A 23,763-nucleotide genomic window follows, 5' to 3' on the forward strand; every position below is an offset into this window, starting at 1 on the left:
GGTAGGTATGTGCTAGCTGGGAGTGTGCTTTTGTGTTTTGCAGTCCCCATTATTAGTCTATGGTAGCAACCCCTATTATAGTAAACCAAATATAATAAAACTTTTATAGTAAACATGTTGTTCTTATAATAAACCACTTTTCCTGGTCTTTTGGAGTTTACTCTAACGATATTACTGTATTGCAATGATTCCTGTGTCCTCTCTAGCTTTGTGTTCCCATCTCTGATCGCACATAAACAATCTCACAATGGGGCTCTCTGCAGCGAGTCCTGGAAAAGGCATTACTGTATCTGTAATCTGTTTCCACTTTATTTTTAATTAGATGCCTGCTGTGTGTAATCACATTGCCAGGCATAGCCTAAAATGCAAATACAGGCGTGTGGAAGGAAAACAAGTTATGAATTCTGTGTATATCAGTTATGTCATATGTGGGGGCAGAAATAAATGAAACTCTAACATCCTGAAGATGGAAAATCTCATACTTTTCTATTACAGCTGTATAATTCATCTGTATCCCTTAGCTGTCATTCCAAGATATTGCAAATGAAATTTCAGTTTACAGTGCTACTTTTGAATACCTTTGGCAAAATAGTAGCGAATGTTGTAGTATCTGTGTGACTATAAAATTGTGAAAGCTGAATTCCAGAGATGGAGGGCTTAGTATGCAGCCCACCTAATGTACACTCTAGACGTTAAACATGCTGTGTACATTTACTGGGAAAAGTCCTTAACAGATTTCTCTACAAAAAAAAAAAGTCATTCCCCCCCCCCCCCCCTTTGATTGTTGGCTTAAAGGATACCAGAGATGAAAAATATAGGGGGAGGGGGGCATGTATGGCGAGCTGTCCTGAGGCCCTCTGCTCCTCCAATTTTGATAATTGCCCTCCGGCACCCTCTTCCGGGTCACAAACGCCGGTTATCACTACGCCTGTGCTGGCCTGGCTGCTTGCATCCCACAGCGAACAACCGGGAGTGCTCTGCTCATGCATGTGACGTCATGCGCAAAGTGCATGATAGAATTTAAATGCATCTCGTGGGGCCGGCCTGCTTCTAAAGGAGGCTCCTTTGGACGCGGGCCGGACCCGTGAGATGCGATAAGGCGACCGGTGGTTGGTATTCTTTTCATCATCCTTCTCTTTCTCACGTAAGTGTTCCATGGTCTTGCATGCATTCTCTTATGCCACCTTCACTACTTAAAGTGGACCCAAATTAAAAATACAAGATTTCAGAAATCTATTTTCTAAAAATAGGGGGGGCGCGGCAGCTTCACAGATGGTGAATAGATTTCTTGCTGAAATAGATTCACAATCTGTTTGCAGTAAAGGCAGCCATACGATCCCTCTCTGAACACATTCGATCAGAGAGGGATCTATCTGTTGGTCGATCTGATGGCAAATCGAACAGTGTATGGCCATCTTTAAAATGCATTAGATTTACGAGGTGTGAAAATATAACCATGGCGAAAACTCAGGAGAAAAAAATTGAATAGGGGCCATATTCTTTCTCTGACATAGGACGTGGAGCAGGAGGAATAGCAGATAAAATTCTAGAGCATGTCTAGGCGGCATGCTTACTGCCTACTGAGATTGTAAGGGGGGGAGAGACTTCTTAATTTGTATTCATTTATCTTAGGAAAATGTTTTTTTATATTTGTTTTGTTTTTTTGCACCTGAACAATAAATGTAGCGCTTAATAAAAAATGTTCATGATTTTTTATGGCTTGTTTCTTCTACTTTCAGTCGTATAGGGGAAGGTCTAGAGCTGGTACTGCCTAATTTGAAGGAACTAATTATCACAAATAACAGTATTATGGAATTGGTAAGTTTCCATCTACAAAGTACTTGCAATCTGACTTCCTTCATGTTTTATTAGACTATCTTGCTATTAGTTCTAACTTGTCATCTAACAGCATTGTTCTTCTTCCTGTGCATAGGGTGATCTGGACAATCTTTCAACTCTCAAAAACCTCACCTACCTCAGGTAAATATCCATCAATATCTTACACGTTGAAAGATAACTAGCCTGAAACCTGCATAGCAAAATCTATCATAAAGCAAACAATCATGCTAACAAGAATGCTCCCAGGATGACGCAGGGCAGTTAGTTTTTATCTATCCTATATAATAAACCCTATCTAGTGATAGTATCTCACCTTCTGCCATATGTGCAACTGAGTTTCAGCATTGCTGCTAATTTTTATACTACAGTAAATGTGGCTGATAAGGAAATGTAAAATACAATGTAATCACCACCTTATTATTGAAACTAAGCATTTCACTGAAGAAGAAAATGCTGTTTAACTGTTTGAATATAGTTCTTCTTCCAATTTTTTTTCTGGTAGGTTTTATGCTGTAAATTTTAGACCAAAGAAGAAATGCTGAGTTTCATAACATTTAAAATTTTACTGTATTTTTATATTTTAGTCTGTTAAGAAATCCAGTCATTAACAAGCGGCATTACAGACTCTATGTGATCTTCAAAGTTCCGCAAGTCCGTGTTTTGGACTTCCAGAAAGTCAAACTGAAAGTGAGTTCCCATTGTTTACGGATATTACTAGCTTCTTAATTCATATTCTATGTGGCACGAATCACTAAAAGCTGCATTGCTCTGTGCAGATTAATATTCTAATTGATGTATTTATCTTAAAGCTCCATTGCAGGAAGAATTTTTATATTGGATTTGAATTGTAATAAGGGATTAGAGCCTGTTGGATTTTTATTCCATTTTCCATCTATAGGAATTTTCACACAAGAAATTGAGAAATCAGTCTGAAAGAGACACAAATCAAAAATCTCCTGGAATGGAGCTTGCCATTTATGCTGTCATCTAGGCCTGACCGATTTTTGGAAAAAATTAAATTGAGCGATTTCTGTCTGAAATTGCGATTTCAATTTGATTCACGATTTCCTTCAAATCGAGCTTTGTTCCCCCTCTGTAACCCCGTCTCTTTGTGCCCCCCTTTGCCTCTTTATGCCTCCTCTGGATCTCTTTCCTCCTCTGGATCTCTTTCCTCCTTTGTGTCTCTGTGCCCACTCTGTTTCTCTGTCTCTCTCTGTGCCTCCTCTGTCCCCCAAGTTGCATCAGTTCTGGACATAGCTTCAAGCACGAGTCCAGTGATGCCCGTCTATCCACTTCGCCTCCTGCAGGCTCTAATGCACGGAATACTTCCTGTGTGTCATGTGACATACAGGAACCCGGAGTTTTGCCAAGCACAAGAGCCAGCAGACGGCGATAGAGGATGGACAGCATTAGACTCATGCGGAAGGTAACGTTTAAAGCTACTTCTTCAAACTTCCCCATGTGAAAATGACGTGATCGCGATAATTGCCGTTTTGACAATTCCGAAATTGTGATCTTGGTGATCACGATTTCTGTTTAAATTCGATTTATCTTTCAGGCCTACTGTCCTCTGTTGTGAAGGTGTTTTAGCTTGTGTGGTTTGTAGTAGTGTTGTGGAATATGCACTTTTGTAGGGTAATAAGGTTTTTCATGGATCCTAGTTTGACAGTTCAGTTAATGTTTTAAATGAGAACTCCAGGAGGCAATAAATAAAATTGATTCCATTAGCTACAATGGTTCTTTTTTTCCATTGATTAAAATGTATCTTTAAAGCCGGACACAAGCAGCTCTTCTGGACAAGATGTCTGGGCTGACACTCCTCAGTTTGTTTGGTTCGGCAGGCTGGAAAGTGCTGTGGTGGGACCCGGGGGAAGCAAATGAGCAAAAATTGCCTAGTCATGGCCAGCCTCAGTTTGGGTGCAGAAAACTGGGGTCCCTGTACAGACATCAGTTGTCTAAAACCATTATCTGTCATTCTGGCTATGAGTTTAGATGTCTGTGATGATCTCAGATTATTGGAGTTAAAGATCTTATCTGTATCATACTGCGTTTTTAAAGCGGTATTGTCACCATAAGAATCAAATTTCAACAGCAACTGGTCTGAGTGTATTAAGTGATACAGATCCTAATCCTGCATTCAAAACTTGCAAAACTTTTTCTGCTGTGCACATACTTTATGAGCATTGGCCCTAGTGCCAAACAGTGCCAAAGAGTTGAATGCTGGGAGTTCTTTTTATCTATAATATATTCCTCCTCTTCCATTTATTTCCCTACCTAGCTCCTTATCAGAAAAACCCTCTGATTACTTGTGTTTACAAGCAAGCCTGAGGTGACTCAGTGATTGGATGTGTAAATAAAAAAGACAGTGCACTTCCTAGTATACACATCAGTGGGAGTGTCTGAAGACTCTTGGAGGAGGGCAGCTAATGAATATACAATGAGCAAGAGATGGGAGGGGGGAAAACAAGAGTCAGGGAGGATATGATCTCAGCATTAGCTTGGCAAGATGGCCACTACCTAGAATAGGATTTTCTGCTTTTCCTTTATAAAATTCACAGGTATCATTATGTGGATAGCACAACACATCTGTTATGCAAGTAGAAGTAGTATTTATCTACTTATATATGTGTTTTTTATTTGTTCTTTAACTAACCCTGAAGTGGCTTATAGCATGAGAGAGATGTATGTGTCTGACTATAATGTACTAATTTATATAACTTGCCTGATTTTCACATTTTTATTTTGATTGTGTTAAAAGAGAACTCCAAGATGTTCAATTATCCCCCTAGTTATCTGTTCTTGCATTTAATATTTCAATGTGGTTTTTCTTTGCTTATAAGCTTGGACAGATTGCTGAAAACACAACGCACCAACCAATAAATGTGTAGGTGAACTTTCCAACTGCCCTGATGTATTAACAGTGAGGAGCACCTTCTGTGTCTAAAGTCAACTGAATTGTCTTTACAGTTGTAAATATTCTATCTCCAGACTCATGTTAATAGGCAAGTTGGCCAGCTGAGAATTGTATAAGATACATTTCAAATCTTCCTACATAGTTACCACTCCAGTCACAGTTCATGGAGTTCTGCTATCATAAACCTGCGCCATAATTCCAGGTCTTTCTCCAGTTGGACTCTAGTATGTCTGCAGTGCTATTCATCCCTTATTCATTTTCTGAAGTCACGAAACATCTGTGCTGCTGTGAGAAGAACTTTTTACTGTGGGGAAGGAGCAGTGTCTACAGTTGTCTAGATTCTAGACATAACTGTAGACACTGTTTCTGCCCTCTAGACTCTAGATGTTTAACCACTTGAGGACTGCAGTGCACACCCCCCCCCCCCCCCCCTAGTGACCAGGCCATTTTTAGCAAAAGAGCCCACTGCAGCTTTAAGGCTAAGCTGCAGGGCCGCACAACACATCACACAAGTGATTTCCCCTCCCCCCCCCCCCCCCTTTCTCCCCACCAACAGAGCTCTCTGTTGGTGGGGTCTGATCGCTCCCCCCCCTTTTTTTTTGTGTTTGTTTTATAAACCCTGTTTCTTTAAATTTCTTCCCTCCCTTCCCACAGCCAGCCAATTATGGCGATCAACTGTCATAGGCTTCTGCTATGAGAGCCGATCGCTCTCTTGTCCCCCAGGGGGACAGCCGTGTCACACGGCTGTCCACAGTGCAGCGCTGCACCAAGTAAATAGACGGCGATCACGCCGTCTAACAGTCTCCCGAGCGGCAATAGATGGGGTGGAGCTCCGCCCCCCCCAAGCAGGAGATGCGCGCACAGCCTGCGCGCGATCTCCTGCAAAACAGAGTCCCAGGACTTTACGCCAATCGCCGTTAGGCGGCCCTGGGGCTGCCGCCGTGGCCACGCCCATTGGCGTGCCGCGGTCAGCAGAAGGTTAAACAAACTTAAATACGGATGACACTTAATGTCTAATTTGCATACTTTTAATTTCATGATTTTCTTGATTGGTTCAAGCCAGTGAGCTTGCTCCTAGAGTAACAATAAGCACATGAAGTGCTATTTGTGAAAAGGTTTTTTTTTTTTTTTGTTTCCTCCCCTATGTGGCATAGAAGCCTAATTGTGTTTTAAAAGGTCTACATGTGGCCATACAGCAGGTAATTTGACGGCCATCCAACCATGCAATTTGGTGCACGGCGCGTGATAATCGCAAACTACAGATGCAACGGAACCCCCTGCTGCTGTCCCCCTCTATTGTAAATGTGCCCCCTCATGCATAGAAATGTCACCTGTCTGCTGTCACCCGCTACAGTGCCCATACATCTTCCGCGACCGCATTGCTTCCCCATGTGGCTCCCAGCTTGTAGTACAGGGAGGCGGATGCGGCGCCACAGTCTGCAGTGTATTTTAAAGACACAAATTACATGTTACTCTCATTCAATGTCCATCGAATTGACATGTCATGGAGTTCTCCTTTTTGTGTGTGAGTCCAGGAGCCAGTATGAGGTTTATCTGTATAAGACCGGCCAGAAGTCTGTACCCAGTGTTCACTTTGCTCTGTCTGATTCTCTTATTAACTGTGTATGTGATATCGCTTCAGGAGCGAGAGGAAGCAGCGAGTATGTTCAAGGGCAAGCGGGGTGCGCAACTTGTAAAGGATATTGCCAAGAGATCGAAAACGTAAGATACAAATTTCTTTTTGAAAACAAAAGGCTTTTTTGACCAGCACCTTTGCACAGAAACATGACCTGCTGTAGAAAGCAGATATTGGCTTGTAAAATTGTTAGCATTGTGCTGCTTTTTTGCTCACATTGTAAACTTCTGTTATAGTGGTGTATATGGCCAGCCGTTTGCGTCATGCTAGCACAAGTCTTCTAAATAATAATAATTTTATTGAATTGCAATAGAGAATAAACAAAACTGTAATTGTTAATTACATATAGAGAATGCTAGGCGACTATTTTCCTGTGCTCGTTTTTATAGAATTTCCTAATTTTCTGTGCAATGCTTAGTGCTTGTGAAGAAGCCTTTGTGTTTAAATTCTTTTTGTTGTATCAGTTATTAACCAAGATAAGATACTACACTGGTTTTAAATCGCTTTCACAGTGCTACCTGTGAAAGTTGAGAAGCTGATACTGGCATGTAAAATATTAAGGACACCACTGGATTTTTTTGCTTGTCTGCTTTCAGATTCACACCTGGTGCAGGTTTGGTAGAGAAGAAGAAGGCTGGACCTTCTCCTGGTGACGTAGAAGCTATTAAGGTATTGAAATGTTGTTCTGGAGACTGAAAATGTCCTCAGGCTGTACTAGAATGTGCTCAGTATGCAATATTTATGTAAATTTCTACAGAAACAACCATGTGTTACTATAACTAAGGGGTTGTAATTAGTGGGATTTAAGGATGTCTTTAAAGAGAATCCGAGGCTATATAAAACTACAGAAAAAGCATGCCACCTAAGGGGGGGGGGGAATCAACTTTCTCTTCTGTGACCTCTGGGGTCAAGATGCTGCAGAAGTACCTCTGTGTGACGGAGAGCGGTGATTGTCATGGGGGGGGGGGGGGGGGGGGGGGGGGGGCAGGGAGCACACAATGGAGAACCAGTGACAAGGCTCTGATAGGCGGGGAAGGGGCGTTCCTCTCCTGCAAAGGACTATCCTTCCCCATGGATTTGCTGATGTTCTGCATGTCTGCAAATTCCAGGGGGACTAGCGGGGCACATGGGAGTCAGAGAGCCGCATGGAGGGCACACAGGCATGTTCTGGAGACAGGAACATGCCTCTGTGTCCCTTTTCTACATTTAAAAACCACCTCTGGTACACTTTAATATCTGTGCACATATAGGATCTTATTCTTCTAGGTCAGGGGTCGGGAACCTATGGCTCACGAGCCACATATGGCTCTCTGGCTCGCTAAAAAAACGTGTGACAGTGCGGCCAGAGAGACTGTGGTTAATTTTAAAATCAGTGCGCCACCGCCTCCTCCGTGCCCGGCCTTCATCTTCACATGTCCGCCTCCTACTTCATCAGCACCGCCTCCCCTCACATTGCCCGTGCTGTGCGCCACCTCCTCCAGCCGTCGCGGCCAGCGTGCTGTAAGCTCCACCCCCATTGCAACGCAGCGTGCAGGGACTGGTGGCCTGAGTGTTGCGGCCAGTGATGACGTCAGCTTAGCCCGCGCTGTGGAACTCCGCGGGGAAGCTGACTGGAAGCTGCCTGGCCTGGTGAGTGTGCGCTATTAGCATTATAAAGCCTGCCACCCAGCACCTCCCTTGTTTCCCCCCCCCCCACCAAGCAATATCTCGCCTGCCCACCCAGCACCTCATCTGTTTCCTCCCCCCACCAAGCAATATCTCGCCTGCCCACCAGCACCTCACCTGTTTCCCCCACCAAGCAATATCTCGCCTGCCCACCCAGCACCTCATCTGTTTCCTCCCCCACCAAGCAATATCTCGTCTGCCCGCCCAGCACCTCACCTGTTTCCCCCCGACCAAGCAATATCTCGCCTGCCCACCCAGCACCTCACCTGTTTCCCCCACCAAGCAATATCTCATCTGCCCACCCAGCACCTCATCTGTTTCCTCCCCACCAAGCAATATCTCGTCTGCCCACCCAGCACCTCACCTGTTCCTCCCCCCCCACCAAGCAATATCTCGTCTGCCCACCCAGCACCTCCCTTGTTTCCCCCCCCAACAAGCAATATCTCGCCTGCCCACCCAGCACCTCATCTGCTTCCTCCCCCCACCAAGCAATATCTCGCCTGCCCACCCAGCACCTCACCTGTTTCCACCACCAAGCAATATCTCGCCTGCCCACCCAGCACCTCACCTGTGTCCCCCCCCCCCCCCCCCCACCAAGCAATATCTCGCCTGCCCACCCAGCACCTCACCTGTTTCCCCCACCAAGCAATATCTCGCCTGCCCACCCAGCACCTCACCTGTTTCCCCCACCAAGCAATATCTCGCCTGCCCACCCAGCACCTGACCTGTTTCCCCCCTCCCCCCCCACCAAGCAATATTTCGCCTGCCCACTAAGCACCTCACCTGTTTCCCCCACCAAGCAATATCTCGCCTGCCCACCCAGCACCTCATCTGTTCCTCCCCCACCAAGCAATATCTCGCCTGCCCACCCAGCACCTCACCTGTTTCCCCCACTAAGCAATATCTCGCCTGCCCACCCAGCACCTCACCTGTTTCCCCCCACCAAGCAATATCTCGCCTGCCCACCCTGCACCTCACCTGTTCTCCCCCCCCCCCCCACCAAGCAATATCTGCCTGCCCACCCAGCACCTCACCTGTTTCCCCCACCAAGCAATATCTCGCCTGCCCACCCAGCACCTCACCTGTCCCCCCCCCCCCCCACCAAGCAATATCTCGCCTGCCCACCCAGCAACTCACCTGTTTCCCCCACCAAGCAATATCTCGCCTGCCCACCCAGCACCTCACCCATTCCCCCTCCACCAAGCAATATCTCGCCTGCCCACTAAGCACCTCACCTGTTACCCCCACCAAGCAATATCTCGCCTGCCACCCAGCACCTCATCTGTTTCCTCCCCCACCAAGCAATATCTCGCCTGCCCACCCAGCACCTCACCTGTTTCCCCCACACCAAGCAATATCTTGCCTGCCCACCCAGCACCTCACCTGTCCCCCCCCCCCCCCCCCCCCCACCACCAAGCAATATCTCGCCTGCCCACCCAGCACCTCACCTGTTTCCCCCACCAAGCAATATCTCGCCTGCCCACCCAGCACCTCACCTGTTTTCTCCCCCCTCCCCCCACCAATATCTCGCCTGCCCACCCAGCACCTCACCTGTTTCTCCCCCCTCCCCCCACCAATATCTCGCCTGCCCACCCAGCACCTCACCTGTTCCCCCCCCCCCCCCCCCCGCAAGCAATATCTCGCCTGCCCACCCAGCACCTCACCTGTTTCCCCCACCAGCAATATCTCGCCTGCCCACCCAGCACCTCAACCTGTTACCCCCACCAAGCAATATCTCGCCTGCCCACCCAGCACCTCGTCTGTTTCCCCCACCAAGCAATATCTCGCCTGCCCACCCAGCACCTCACCTGTTCCTCCCCCCCCCCCCCCCCCCCACCAAGCAATATCTCGCCTGCCCACCCTGCACCTCACCTGTTTCCCCCCACCAAGCAATATCTCGCCTGCCCACCCAGCACCTCACCTGTTTCCCCCCCCACCCCCCACCAAGCAATAGCTCACCTACCCACCCAGCACCTCACCTGTCCCCCCCCCCCCCCCCCACCAAGCAATATCTCGCCTGCCCACCCAGCACCTCACCTTTTTCCCCCACCAAGCAATATCTCGCCTGCCCACCCAGCACCTCACCTGTTTCCCCCCACCAAGCAATATCTCGCCTGCCCACCCAGCACCTCACCTGTCCCCCCCCCCCCCCCCCCCACCAAGCAATATCTCGCCTGCCCACCCAGCACCTCATCTGTTTCCCCCACCAAGCAATATCTCGCCTGCCCCACCCAGCACCTCACCTGTCCCCTCCGACCAAGCAATATCTCGCCTGCCCACCCAGCACCTCACCTGTTTCCCCCACCAAGCAATATCTCGCCTGCCCACCCAGCACCTCACCTGTTTCCCCCACCAAGCAATATCTCGCCTGCCCACCCAGCACCTCACCCATTCCCCCTCCACCAAGCAATATCTCGCCTGCCCACTAAGCACCTCACCTGTTTCCCCCACCAAGCAATATCTCGCCTGCCCACCCAGCACCTCACCAGTTTCCCCCACCAAGCAATATCTCGCCTGCCCACCCAGCACCTCACCTGTTTCCCCCACACCAAGCAATATCTTGCCTGCCCACCCAGCACCTCACCTGTCCCCCCCCCCCCCCCCACCAAGCAATATCTCGCCTGCCCACCCAGCACCTCACCTGTTTCCCCCACCAAGCAATATCTCGCCTGCCCACCCAGCACCTCACCCATTCCCCCTCCACCAAGCAATATCTCGCCTGCCCACCCAGCACCTCACCTGTTTCTCCCCCCCCACCAAGCAATATCTCGCCTGCCCACCCAGCACCTCACCTGTTTCCCCCCCCCCCCCCCCCACCAATATCTCGCCTGCCCACCCAGCTCCTCACCTTCTCCCCCCCCCCCCCCCCGCAAGCAATATCTCGCCTGCCCACCCAGCACCTCACCTGTTTCCCCCACCCAGCAATATCTCGCCTGCCCACCCAGCACCTCACCTGTTTCCCCCCCACCAAGCAATATCTCGCCTGCCCACCCAGCACCCTCACCGGTTACCCCCACCAAGCAATATCTCACCTGCCCACCCAGCACCTCACCTGTTCCTCCCCCCCCCACCACCAAGCAATATCTCACCTGCCCACCCAGCACCTCACCTGTTTCCCCCCACCAAGCAATATCTCGCCTGCCCACCCAGCACCTCACCTGTCCCCCCCCCCCCACCACCAAGCAATATCTCGCCTGCCCACCCAGCACCTCACCTGTCCCCCCCCGACCAAGCAATATCTCGCCTGCCCACCCAGCACCTCACCTGTTTCCCCCCCACCAAGCAATATCTCGCCTGCCCACCCAGCACCTCACCTGTTTCCCCCACCAAGCAATATCTCGCCTGCCCACCCAGCACCTCACCTGTTCCCCCCCCCCACCAAGCAATATCTCGCCTGCCCACCCAGCACCTCACCTGTTTCCCCCCCCCCACCAAGCAATGTTTCGCCTGCCCACCCAGCACCTCACCTGTTTCCCCCACCAAGCAATATCTCGCCTGCCCACCCAGCACCTCACCTGTTCCCCCCCCACCAAGCAATATCTCGCCTGCCCACCCAGCACCTCACCTGTCCCCCCCCCCACCAAGCAATATCTCGCCTGCCCACCCAGCACCTCACCTGTTTCCCCCCCACTAAGCAATATTTCGCCTGCCCACCCAGCACCTCACCTGTTTCCCCCCACCAAGCAATATCTCGCCTGCCCACCCAGCACCTCACCTGTCCCCCCCCCCACCACCAAGCAATATCTCGCCTGCCCACCCAGCACCTCACCTGTCCCCCCCGACCAAGCAATATCTCGCCTGCCCACCCAGCACCTCACCTGTTTCCCCCCCACCAAGCAATATCTCGCCTGCCCACCCAGCACCTCACCTGTTTCCCCCACCAAGCAATATCTCACCTGCCCACCCAGCACCTCACCTGTCCCCCCCCCCCCCCCCCCCCACCAAGCAATATCTCGCCTGCCCACCCAGCACCTCATCTGTTTCCCCCACCAAGCAATATCTCGCCTGCCCACCCAACACCTCACCTGTTTCCCCCCCCGACCAAGCAATATCTCGCCTGCCCACCCAGCACCTCACCTGTTTCCCCCCCCCCCCACCAAGCAATGTTTCGCCTGCCCACCCAGCACCTCACCTGTTTCCCCCACCAAGCAATATCTCGCCTGCCCACCCAGCACCTCACCTGTTCCCCCCCCCCCCCCCACCAAGCAATATCTCGCCTGCCCACCCAGCACCTCACCTGTCCCCCCCCCCCCCCCCACCAAGCAATATCTCGCCTGCCCACCCAGCACCTCACCTGTTTCCCCCCCACTAAGCAATATTTCGCCTGCCCACCCAGCACCTCACCTGTTTCCCCCCACCAAGCAATATCTCGCCTGCCCACCCAGCACCTCACCTGTTTCCCCCCACCAAGCAATATCTCGCCTGCCCACCCTGCACCTCACCTGTTCTCCCCCCCCCCCCCCCCCCCCACCAAGCAATATCTGCCTGCCCACCCAGCACCTCACCTGTTTCCCCCACCAAGCAATATCTCGCCTGCCCACCCAGCACCTCATCTGTTTCCCCCACCCAGCAATATCTCGCCTGCCCACCCAGCACCTCATCTGTTTCCTCCCCCACCAAGCAATATCTCGCCTGCCCACCCAGCACCTCACCTGTTTCCCCCCCACCCCCCACCAAGCAATATCTCGCCTGCCCACCCAGCACCTCATCTGTTTCCCCCACCAAGCAATATCTCGCCTGCCCACCCAGCACCTCACCTGTTCCTCCCCCCCACCAAGCAATATCTCGCCTGCCCACCCAGCACCTCACCTGTTACCCCCACCAAGCAATATCTCGCCTGCCCACCCAGCACCTCATCTGTTTCCCCCACCAAGAAATATCTCGCCTGCCCACCCAGCACCTCACCTGTTCCCCCCCCCCCCCCCCCCCACCAAGCAATATCTCGCCTGCCCACCCAGCACCTCATCTGTTTCCCCCACCAAGCAATATCTCGCCTGCCCACCCAGCACCTCACCTGTTCCCCCACCAAGCAATATCTCGCCTGCCCACCCAGTACCTCACCTGTTTCCCCCACCAAGCAATATCTCGCCTGCCCACCCAGCCCCTCACCTGTTTCCCCCACCAAGCAATATCTCGCCTGCCCACCCAGCCCCTCACCTGTCCCCCCCCCCCCCCCCACCAAGCAATATCTCGCCTGCCCACCCAGCAACTCGCCTGTTTCCCCCCCACCCACCCACCAATCAATATCGCCTACCCACCCAGCACCTCATGATCCCCCCCTCCCCCCAAACTAGCAATACCACCTAACCACCCAGCACCTCACTTGTTTCCCCCCCGCCCACCAAGCAATATCATGAAACGTTATTAAAAATCAGACACTTATTGTTCTTTAAAGTGTTGGTTTTGCATAAAATGCACACATTTCCTTGTATTTAGTTATTGTATGGCTCTCACGGAATTACATTTTGAAATATGTCGTGTTCATGGCTCTCTCATCCAAAAAGGTTCCCTACCCCTGTTCTAGGTGATATTTTTCTGCTTTATCAGTAAAATGCCTTTTAAGCCACCAGCAAGCAAGAAAATAATTTTGACAGGTCTTTTTCACCTACTTTCTGGTACGTTTTCAATTGCAGAGAGCTGAAAAGTTATTTGAAACAGAAGATATAGATATAGATATAGATATATATAACTCCTAGGAGAAAAAGTGATGGAATAAGGGCTGTAAAGTCTGTTAACCTCCTTGATGGTAACCCTAAGCCAGGCTCTGGGTGAAAAAAAGATGCTAGGTGCGGTAATCCCAAACTCTGGCATGGGGTAGCAGTTGAGAGGTATAGAGACAGTTATAACTCACGCAATAAGTACAGTAAAGATAGGCCGGGCACTGTCTCTTTAACTTGCTTCTTAATTCCGTTTTGCCAAAGGTAGTATTAACACAAGGAACAGCAAACCTTACATCAGTTGCGGTGCTCGGATGGGTGCGGGAAGGGTGTCCAGGGGATGGGTGGACTGCACGACAGCAGTTTCGCGCTATGCCAGCGCTTGCTCACGTGTTGTCAAGGGTCAGCGGCGTGCGTTCAGGCAGGATGCTCGCAAGCCCCGCCCTCCCTGCACGCTGTTGGTTCCAAGTGCCATGACGAGAGAGGGTGAGAGGTAAGTGGTTGGGGAAGTGGTTATGAGGCAGTGCAGTAACCAAAATATGTGCAGAAGTGACAAGACATGTATAATGCATGACAGAACAATGCACCATTTGTAAAACAGGTGCATTACATTGCATATTGTGTAGCGGGCTTATGCAACAATTGTGCTGCAAGAGGGAAGCACGTCCCTCTTGCAGCAATTTCCGCCATTGATGTATGTGCATGGATGGGGTCTTTTTGACAAACCGTTACTGGATGTCGGTCTAGGCTTCCTTTCCATTCAGCCGAGGTGCCGAGAATTCTTTTGTTTCTCTTTTCGTACGGTTATAACTCTCCTCCCCCAGGGTCTGGACACTCGCTCGCTGGCTGCCTTCTTCTGCTTCTCTGAGGCTCTCAATCCCTTGGGTGAAATGGTTTGTCGCATGACAGGCTGCGATCTCACTATAGGAGTAGAGCTCCCCCCAGAGGAAAGGAGGAAGAATTGCAGTGGTGGATCCCAGGGAGGTGAGTAATGTGTAGGACTGCTACAGATCTCACTACAGTATGATTCCTTAGTCTAAAAGCTAATGAGAAAATAGAACTGCTTTTAGACCCTAAAATAGGGAAAGAATCATACTGCCAGGGAGGTTAAACTGCTTGAGAACCACAGGCTTCACACCCACCCTAGTGACCAGGCCATTTTTTACAATTCAGCACACTGCAGCTTTAATAGTGTGCTGCACGGCCACACAACTTACCACCCCAATGAATCTTGCCTCCTTTGCTTGCTGCTGTCTGTTGGTGGCATCTGATTGCTATTGCGGTTTTTTTTTTTTTTTGCTTTATCCAATCATTATGATCTCCTCTTATAGGCATCAGCCTATGAGAGATCAGATTTTAAGCCTCTCCTGCGGACAGCTCAGTGACAGAGCTGTCCCCCTGCTCTGGTCGTGGCTGGCAGGCGCTCTGTAACTCAGTGAGGATGCGCGCGCAATCCCTGCTAATCTCCACCCCCGGGACTTGATGCCGATCGGCGTTAGGCTCCCTGCACACTGCAAATCCGATTTGCGATTCCGATTTTACCTGAATGCTATCAACAGAAAAACGCAACATGCTGTAACGATTAAAAAACAGAAATCAGAATCTCATGTAAAAAAATGATTAAAAATTGGATTCGCATGCATGCAGGGGGCCTTAGGCGGTCCTGGGGGAGGCACTCTGCGCCTGCCGATCGGTGTTATGCGATCGTAGAGTGGTTAAGTACCTGAGAGCATTCATGAATTCTTAGCTGGGTCTCTGTTACTGTTTTTAAGCAATAATTGTCTTGTGTGTCTACAGAATGCCATAGCCAATGCCACAACCCTGGCAGAAGTAGAGCGACTCAAAGGCATGCTGCAGTCTGGTCAGATCCCCGGCAAGGACCGTACAACTGGTAAGAGGGACAGGTTTTTCTTTATCTAATTCACTTTAATAAAATGCTAAGTGTGTAGTGGATAGAACCTTGCAGCGCTGGGTTCCTGGTTAGAATCCCAGCCAGGGCACTGGCATATGTAGATACAAAATAATTAGTGCTCTTAGGGCAGTTTTCCCATTTTGCACCATGCGTTTTTGTGCGTTTCGATATTTATGGTCAATAAGTTGTTTTTTTCGCAGATGCGGTTTTCTATCAACAATACCAATTGCCTGGCTGTCCTGCTGATCTCTGCCTCTAATACTTTCAGCCATAGACCCTGAACAAGCATACAGTAGATCAGGTGTTTCTGATATTGTCAGATCTGACAAGATTAGCAGCATGTTTTCTGGTGATATTCAGACACTACTGCAGCCAAAGAAATCAGCAGAATAGCCAGGCAACTGGTATTGTTAAAAAGTAAATTAATATGGCCGCCTCCATAGCTCTCTCATTAGTTGTCCTTCAAGAGAAACTCGTGAAAATCTTAAAATTTAGAACACCTACAAATAAGTACATTTCTTCCAGAGTAAAATGAGCCATGAATGTCTTTTCTCCTATGTTGCTGTCACTTACAGTAGCATTACCGACAGGTTTTAGGTTAGTCCATCTGTTCATGGGGGATTCTCAGATTGGCCTTTATTCTTTATAAAGACATTCCCTGAAAAAAGATTTATACGATGCTGGACAGCCTCCCTGCTCACCGTACACTTTTTTGGCAGTTGGACAGAGAAACCGCCATTCGCTAAGTGCTTTTAAAAATGAAAAAAACCCTGAAAACCCCCTATAAGAAGATGGGTTAGTCCAAAATCTGCCGGTAATGTCAGATTTCTACTACTTACTGTAAGTGACAACAACATAGAAGAGTAATTTATGGATGATTTAACTCAGGAAGAAACGTTCTTCTTAATTGTATATGTTAATGTAACGAATGGTGTCAGCAAGAACAGATTTTCTGATTATTGGTGATCTGCAGTATCACCAATAATACAGATGTTATACCTGATTATGTGGTGATCTGCAGAATCACCAATAATGCGAGTATAGCAAGGCACAGGACAACCAGGTGTAAGATAAGTGTTTGGTGCAACAGTAAATATAGATAGAGATACTCACTTTCCCAGAGGAGCTGGTAGAAGGGGGTATCTCTGAGGAACACAGTAATCAGTACTCCAGCAGGCTGGAGACACAGAGCAATAGTGATAGTTTCACCCGAGGAGCGGGTGATGCACAGTGAGACAATGTAGAGTGATCACTCGAGGGGTGAGTGATTCAGACTGTACTGCAGCAGGTGATTCCCTGAGGGGCAGGGAATCCCGACTGTGCTGCATTAGCTAGTCACCTGAGAAGCAGGTGATTAAGACTATACTGCAGCTATCAACCTGAGGAGCAGGTGATTCAGACTATACTGCAGCTATCAACCTGAGGAGCAGGTAATTAAGACTGTACAGCAGCTATCAACCTGAGGAGCAGGTGATTCAGACTATACTGCAGCTATCAACCTGAGGAGCAGGTGATTCAGACTATACTGCAGCTATCAACCTGAGGAGCAGGTGATTCAGACTAAACTGCAGCTATCTACCTGAGGAGCAGGTAATAACTAAACTGAGTCTCTCACCAGGACTAAGCTCCCTGGTGAGGGCAGAAGAGTCAGACAAGCAGGTAACACACAGACAGATACGGTACAGAGAGAGGAAGCTAAATCAGAGTAGTAGTTAAGGCAGAGTCGGCAACTTATACCAGATAGGCAAAGGTACCGAATCAGAGAGCAGAAGAATAGTCAAACTAGCAGGTGGTCATAACAAATAATACAATTCAATTAGTACTTTAAGCTATCAACAGAATCTGGCTAAGTGTGGATCCCCAGCTCCAGCTGGTTCTAGCACACTTTGGGATCTGACTAGGTCTGAGTGCTAACACATACCATATGCAACAGCAGACGCGGAACAAGTGACAGTCAGGTCCTATATATACTAAACGCACTCTATAGCGCCGCCCCAGTCACTCAGCCAATCCAGAGCATAGCTGGAGTCAGGTGACCGAGTGATCAGCTGACTCCCCTTCTAGATGCATAAAGGTCCTTTTGCTCAGCGTGCACGCGCGTAGCCCTTAGTCTATGAGCAATAGGACCAGGCAAAGCACCAGCATGTAACTGTGCGGCGGAAACCGCCGGCTGTGACGCGGAGATAGCTGCCATGCTGCTTGCTGTTGCGGCGGTATCTCCGCTATCCATTACAGTTAACATGTATTTTAAATTTGAAGATTTTCGCGACAGAGGTCCTTTAACATCCTGTGCGTTACGCATGGCGGAGGGTTTGCAGCCGACAGTCCCCCGTTATAATTTTAAGCGATCGGATAGCTGTAATAGCTTCAGCTAGCGCCAGGCTAGCTAGTAGTGGTGGTCGGCATCCTCAGATTACTTTTGATTTCCCCCTAAACAACCCCCCCCCCCCCCCCCCCCCCCGATCACCGCTAAATAAATTACCCAACTTGGATCCAGCAATCGGTGCTGCCTCCCCGGACAGCTCCGCTCTTCTCTATGGGGAGGATTGCACAGGACGTCGGAGACGTCATGCGCAGACCCGATCCTCCCCATAGAGGACCAGAGCTGCACCGATGGCTGGATCCAGGCTGGGTAATTTATTTAGCGGTGATCGGGGGGGGGGGGGGGGAGGAATCAAAAGTAATCTGAGGATGCCGGCCACCACTGCTAGCTAGCCTAGCGCTAGCTGAAGCTATTACAGCTATCCGATCGCTTAAATGTATAATGGGGGACTACTGGGGACAGCCGACAGTGTTGGGCATACCGCTGAGGAGGTTAAAGCTAGATAACATTAATGTGGATATTTTTACCCGCTTACCGCCAGTCTCCTTATTAGTATATCTCTGTTGAAATGCGGATAACATCTGCAAACACACTTAAAGTGTACCAGAGACGAGAAGCGTCTCTGGTACAATACTTATCGGGGGCTTCCTTAAGCCTCCTTAGAACAGGGGTGAGGACAAATGTGGGTGACAGAAGTCACGAGCAGCGTTAACAGGACTTAAAGGAGTTATCCGGGCATTATAAAGAAAATAAAGGCTACTTACCGGGGGCTTCCTCCAGCCCCAAGCTCCCGGGACCTCGTTCGCCGGAGCTCCGTCCTGGTCCCCGGCGACGTCAGAGCAACCTCCAGGTCGCTCTGTACTGTGCCTGCGCGTGCAGCGCTGTCAATCACCGCCACGTGGGCTGGAGCGGACTGCGCAGGCGCAGTGGTTTTGCGCCTGCGCAGTCCGCTCCGGCCCACGTGGCGGTGATTGACAGCGCCGCTCGCGCAGGCGCAATACAGAGCGACCTGGAGGTCGCTCTGTCATCGCCGGGGACCGGGACGGAGCTCCGGCGAACGGCTGCACGCAGAGGTGCGGCGAGGGAGGTCCTGGGAGCTTGGGGCTGGAGGAAGCCCCCGGTAAGTAGCCTTTATTTTCTTTATAATGCCCGGATAACTCCTTTTAAGGAAGCCCCTGGTAAGTATGGAACCTGAGACACTTCTCTTCTCAGGTTCACTTGGACATGAACTCTTGCACAGGACAGAAAGAAAACAGAGAAATGCACCCTGTATGGATTTAGAGAGTTCAGCATGTTTAATTCCACCTCATTTGTGTCTAATCACAACTATCATTTGATCTGTCAGCTTCCACAGAGCAACTAGTTTGTAGATACAGGATGTTAAAGCGGACCTGAACTCAGAACTCCTCTCTGCTGCTCTAGAAGATAAACAGCATAATAACCTTTAAACAAAAAACATGTATTTTGTTACAGCCGATACAAATCCTAAAATAAATCTGCAGTTTCTACTTCCTAATTCATGGAAACAGACATATCGATTACAGCCTGTGCTTTTGAAAGAGGCTTATCTGCCATAGGCAGTCATGTGACACAGGGAGGATTAAATTATAACTTGTGATTAGACACACATGAGGGGTGATTAGACTGGCTAAACTCTAAATACATTCAGCGTGCATTTCTCTGTTTTGCTTCTGCCCTGTGCAAGAGTTCAGGTCCACTTTAACCTTGTCTGCTTCCATGAAAGCAGGAAATCACCAGGCAGATTTATTGCAGGATTTGTATCAGCTGTAACAAAGAAATGTTCATGTGAACTGACACTTAAAAGTACACCTGAAGTGAGGTACATAACTGCTATATTTAATGCTATTTAAACAGTACCAGTTGCCTGGCGGTCCTGCTCATTTCTTTGGCATCAGTAGTATCTGACTTACACACCTGAAATGAGCATGCAGCTAATCCAGTCAGACTTTAGTCAGAATCACCTGATCTGCATTCTTGTTCAGGGTCTATGGCTAAAATTACTAGATGCTCTTCAGGAGTACTTTTAAAGCGATCCAGAGCAAAAGCGTGGGATCCAAATTAGATACTCACCTAAAGAGAGGCAAGCCTCAGGATCCTAAGGCGGCTTCCATTGGTGATCCAGTGTCCCTCTCCACATCGGGGCCGCGCAGCTCCTCTTAGCGTGGCCGCGCAGTAGATAGCGGCTCTGGTTTGCTGCGCATGGGCGGGCTCGCTCGCATGGCCACACTGCAAGAAGAGGAGCTGAGCGATCTGATTAGTGATAATGCTTTGACGCTTATCTTCCGGGGGGCGCGCTCAGCGACTGGGGACATCAGAGCAGGTAGGGAAGCCTTAATAGGATCCTGAGTATTTCCATTTGTACCTGAGCTTTGTGTAATCCATGATAGTTAAAGGAGGTATAACTTGTTCTTATACAATCCTGCTGGCTGTTTCTTCTAAACCCTGTTTTCAGCTTCTACCCCCTGCCCTGATACTACATGTACTGGAAGCTTAGGGCTCTTTCACAGTAGGAGCTGATCCGTGCGTTTTGACGGATCGCTCCTAGGATGTGGTTAGAAAGGTAATATGAAAGTCCATTTTACTTTCATGTTACCTTTCACATTAAAAGCGTTCTGGGAGCTTTTATCCGCCCAGCGCCGGCGGTTTCCCGTCGGGTGAATTAGAACTAGCGTCGCTGATCAGTGTCGAACCGCAACCTCCCGACGTCACGCCGTAGGTCATAACACGTGCGAGAAATCTGGTTCCTACACAAGTTATCTAATGTGAAAGATCCCTTAGGCCACATACACACATCAGACTATAGTCTTTTGAAAATGAAAGATCACAGACCAATTTTACCCCCTTCCATGTAGTATGAGAGCCATACTCTACACAGTCTATTCTATGGATCTGAACTCCCCATCAGACAGGAATCTTTGCAAGATGCTGCACATAAAGATGCTGTAGACATTCAAAAGATCAGTATCTGCAAAAGATCCGTTCCTGCAAAATGCATTCATAGTCTATGATATCTGCAGATCATCATACACACCTTGTTTAACAGACATTCATCTGCAGATCAGATCCACCAGGATGGATTTTCAGATCTGCAGATGATTGTCTGATCTGCAGATGAATGTCAGTTAAACAAGGTGTGTATGATGATCTGCAGATCTCATAGACTATGAATGCAATTTGCAGGAACGGATCTTTGGCAGGAACTGATCTTTTGCAGATACTGATCTTTTGTGTCTGTACAGCATCTGTGTGTGCAGCATCTGTGTGTGCAGCATCTTGCAAAGATTTTTTTTCTGATGGGGAGTTCAGCTCCATAGAATAGACTGTGAAGGTATGGCTCTCATACTACATGAAGGGTGGCAAGGTTGGTCTGTGATCTTTTATTTTCCAAAGACTAAAGTCTGATGTGTGTATGAGCCTTTAGATTAGCTAACAGATCAGCTATTCCTTCTACACCGTTCTGTAGCAGCTGGGAAAACTAAGTAGGCAGATTCAGAACATAGAAGCAGCATGCAAACAGAACACTGTTACTGAATTACACATTCTCCTCTTTCACCTTCGTGTTAGAGTAGTGTATAGGGAAGGACCGAGGGTGCCAACAAAACTCACTGCAGATAAGCTGCATAAAAACGAAATCTGCTGCTTCTGGCTAATGTTATCTTTCTAGAGCAAAATTAACCGTATATTTACGGACTGCCTTTTCTAGCTTTTTGTAATGAAAGCATATGTAGTTGTCTGTCCTGTCTACCATTTCTGTTTACATCTCTCGACAACGCAGTAAGGTAATGGGCTGATATGATCGTAAAAATATATAATGTAAATACATAATTTTTCATGTTTTAATGACTTGTTTGTTCACTATGTACAGGAAACGAGGTGTACATTTCGGAGGAGGCTGATGACGATATGGAGGAAGAGATGGCTGCAAATGGGTCCTAAACTGTTTCTCGGATTTTGTATTCATGCCTGACCATTGTACATGTTCTTTTGTAAATTTGTTTCTATAATAAAGATTTTTTTTCTAAACCTATGAGCATTCTTTACATAAACTACTGACACAGGTATTGGAGGATATTTTGTCCCAGCAAATACTCTGCAATCCAATTATTCACATACAGCCAAGCTGCCTTATGTACTCTAGGTTCTCAGTTGTTTTTTTTTGTGTTTTTTTTTTTAAACTTGATGGTGAAAAATTCACTGAGGCATCTTTCAGGCGGGAGGCTGAGCTTGTGGCTTGCTGAGCAGTTCAGCATCCCGCCTGACCCCACTAGTGCAGTTTAAATGCAGCTGAATTGCAGCAGTTGTAACACTACGAGTGTCAAGTGCTGACAAGCGGTGTTGTTACCATGCGGCAGAGGGCCGCGAAATATCTCAGCTGTGGCCCTGATTAGGTCTGACTCTGGGGGTTGCCTGACTAGCGCTGGTACCGATTGCTAACAAGTGCCTGGACGGTGCAGGAGAGCAGCTGAAAAGCAGTGAATTCACCGCCTGTTAGTTGCACGTATGAAAGAGACCTAAAAGTAACAAACATGACATTTCGCTAAATGAGCCCTGCGAGGCTCTATTTACAGTAGGACAAGCATTTCTGAAAAAAATGGCACTTTTTCACATTTATGAAAGGGGAGATCAGCTGAAAGGGGCACAGTCCTGCCATTTTCAGAATTTATAAAGTGATGGCGATTGCCATATTGGTAGAGGTGTATCCGTTGGTAATAGTGTGGAGCTCAGTGGTTGAGTCCCCTTTAACACCTGGCACATTGCTGCAGGGTAACTACAGCAATGCAAGTTTGTAGGGAATTTCTTACATGATGTGATACTCCCCAAGTCAATAATTTGATGCATGAGCAATAGTGCGTTTGGGGGCTGGCTTGCGCGGTGATGTGCAGCGACCGTAAGTCATGTAAGTCTGTGGCGATGTATCTTTTTTAATTTTTCGGTGTTAGCGTTGCAGCACACGTGCAGAAGTGTATTTTACCAATACACTTCTACGCACTTCTAATTCGGCCAACAGGAAGTGAGCGCTGGAGAGCCTGACCTCCTGCTTGGTTTGCAGCCAGGAGGGCAATTGCGGTGGTAATCTCCGAAAGTTATTTTTAGCATTGCGATCATCACACCGCAGCACTCCTACAATGCCGGTTGCCACGTCTGAAACCGGGCTCAGGCTCTCTTTCCACCTGCTTTTGCTGCAACTTACCACTTTTAGAAAGTAGTGGTAAGTTGCATCCACACGTGAAAGGGCTTCTGACCCTTGCATACAGACACATGGCTTGACTCTGCTGAGCAGTCTGCTCTATAAAGATGAAAGGACAAGCACCTTGTAATGGGAGACCACAATAAGGGTGCATACGCTCATCCAACTGGTACATACACAATGGGTCGATTCATAAAGCATTACCGCATTTGGTGTTAGTAGATTGAAGTCTGCACACTTCCTTGTTAGAAAAGTCCAAAGGATTTTTATTATACAAAACATAGGTACAGCAAAACGGCTAGTCGTTTTGCTGTACCTGTGTTTTGTATAATAAAACTCCTTTGGACTTTTCTAACCAGGAAGTGTGTGGACTTCAATCTACTAACACTTTAGTTTGCGGCCTGGTTTACAGCACCTTCTTTTGGTGGAGAGGTGGAGTGGTAATTTCTCCTTTTATGCTTCATTACCGCATTTGGTAATGCAGAAAACAGCTGACTTTACCGAGCACTTAGCAAAATGTCAATTCATAAAAGCAGTTGCCGCATGACGAGCTGAAATTCCTGAGCAGTGAGATAAATGTTGGTACCTCAATACATGTCAGTAAATGT

The 23,763-nt window shown here is 48.5% G+C and overlaps 1 protein-coding gene across 1 annotated transcript in view; it reads left to right on the plus strand.

Moving 5' to 3' along the window:
- SNRPA1 (small nuclear ribonucleoprotein polypeptide A') overlaps positions 1-21,990 on the plus strand; it is a 43,355-nt gene extending 21,365 nt beyond the window's left edge. Inside the window, exons 3-9 of the mRNA XM_068275087.1 lie at positions 1,740-1,818; positions 1,934-1,980; positions 2,424-2,526; positions 6,396-6,475; positions 6,986-7,058; positions 15,509-15,602; positions 21,833-21,990. Of these exons, the coding sequence (XP_068131188.1) occupies positions 1,740-1,818; positions 1,934-1,980; positions 2,424-2,526; positions 6,396-6,475; positions 6,986-7,058; positions 15,509-15,602; positions 21,833-21,903 (547 nt within the window). The 3' untranslated portion in view covers positions 21,904-21,990. The remainder of the gene's footprint in view (positions 1-1,739; positions 1,819-1,933; positions 1,981-2,423; positions 2,527-6,395; positions 6,476-6,985; positions 7,059-15,508; positions 15,603-21,832) is intronic.
- Positions 21,991-23,763: the final 1,773 nt, after the last annotated feature.

The sequence above is a fragment of the Hyperolius riggenbachi genome, chromosome 3 (genome assembly GCF_040937935.1).
Source record: "Hyperolius riggenbachi isolate aHypRig1 chromosome 3, aHypRig1.pri, whole genome shotgun sequence".
Lineage (NCBI taxonomy): Eukaryota > Metazoa > Chordata > Amphibia > Anura > Hyperoliidae > Hyperolius > Hyperolius riggenbachi.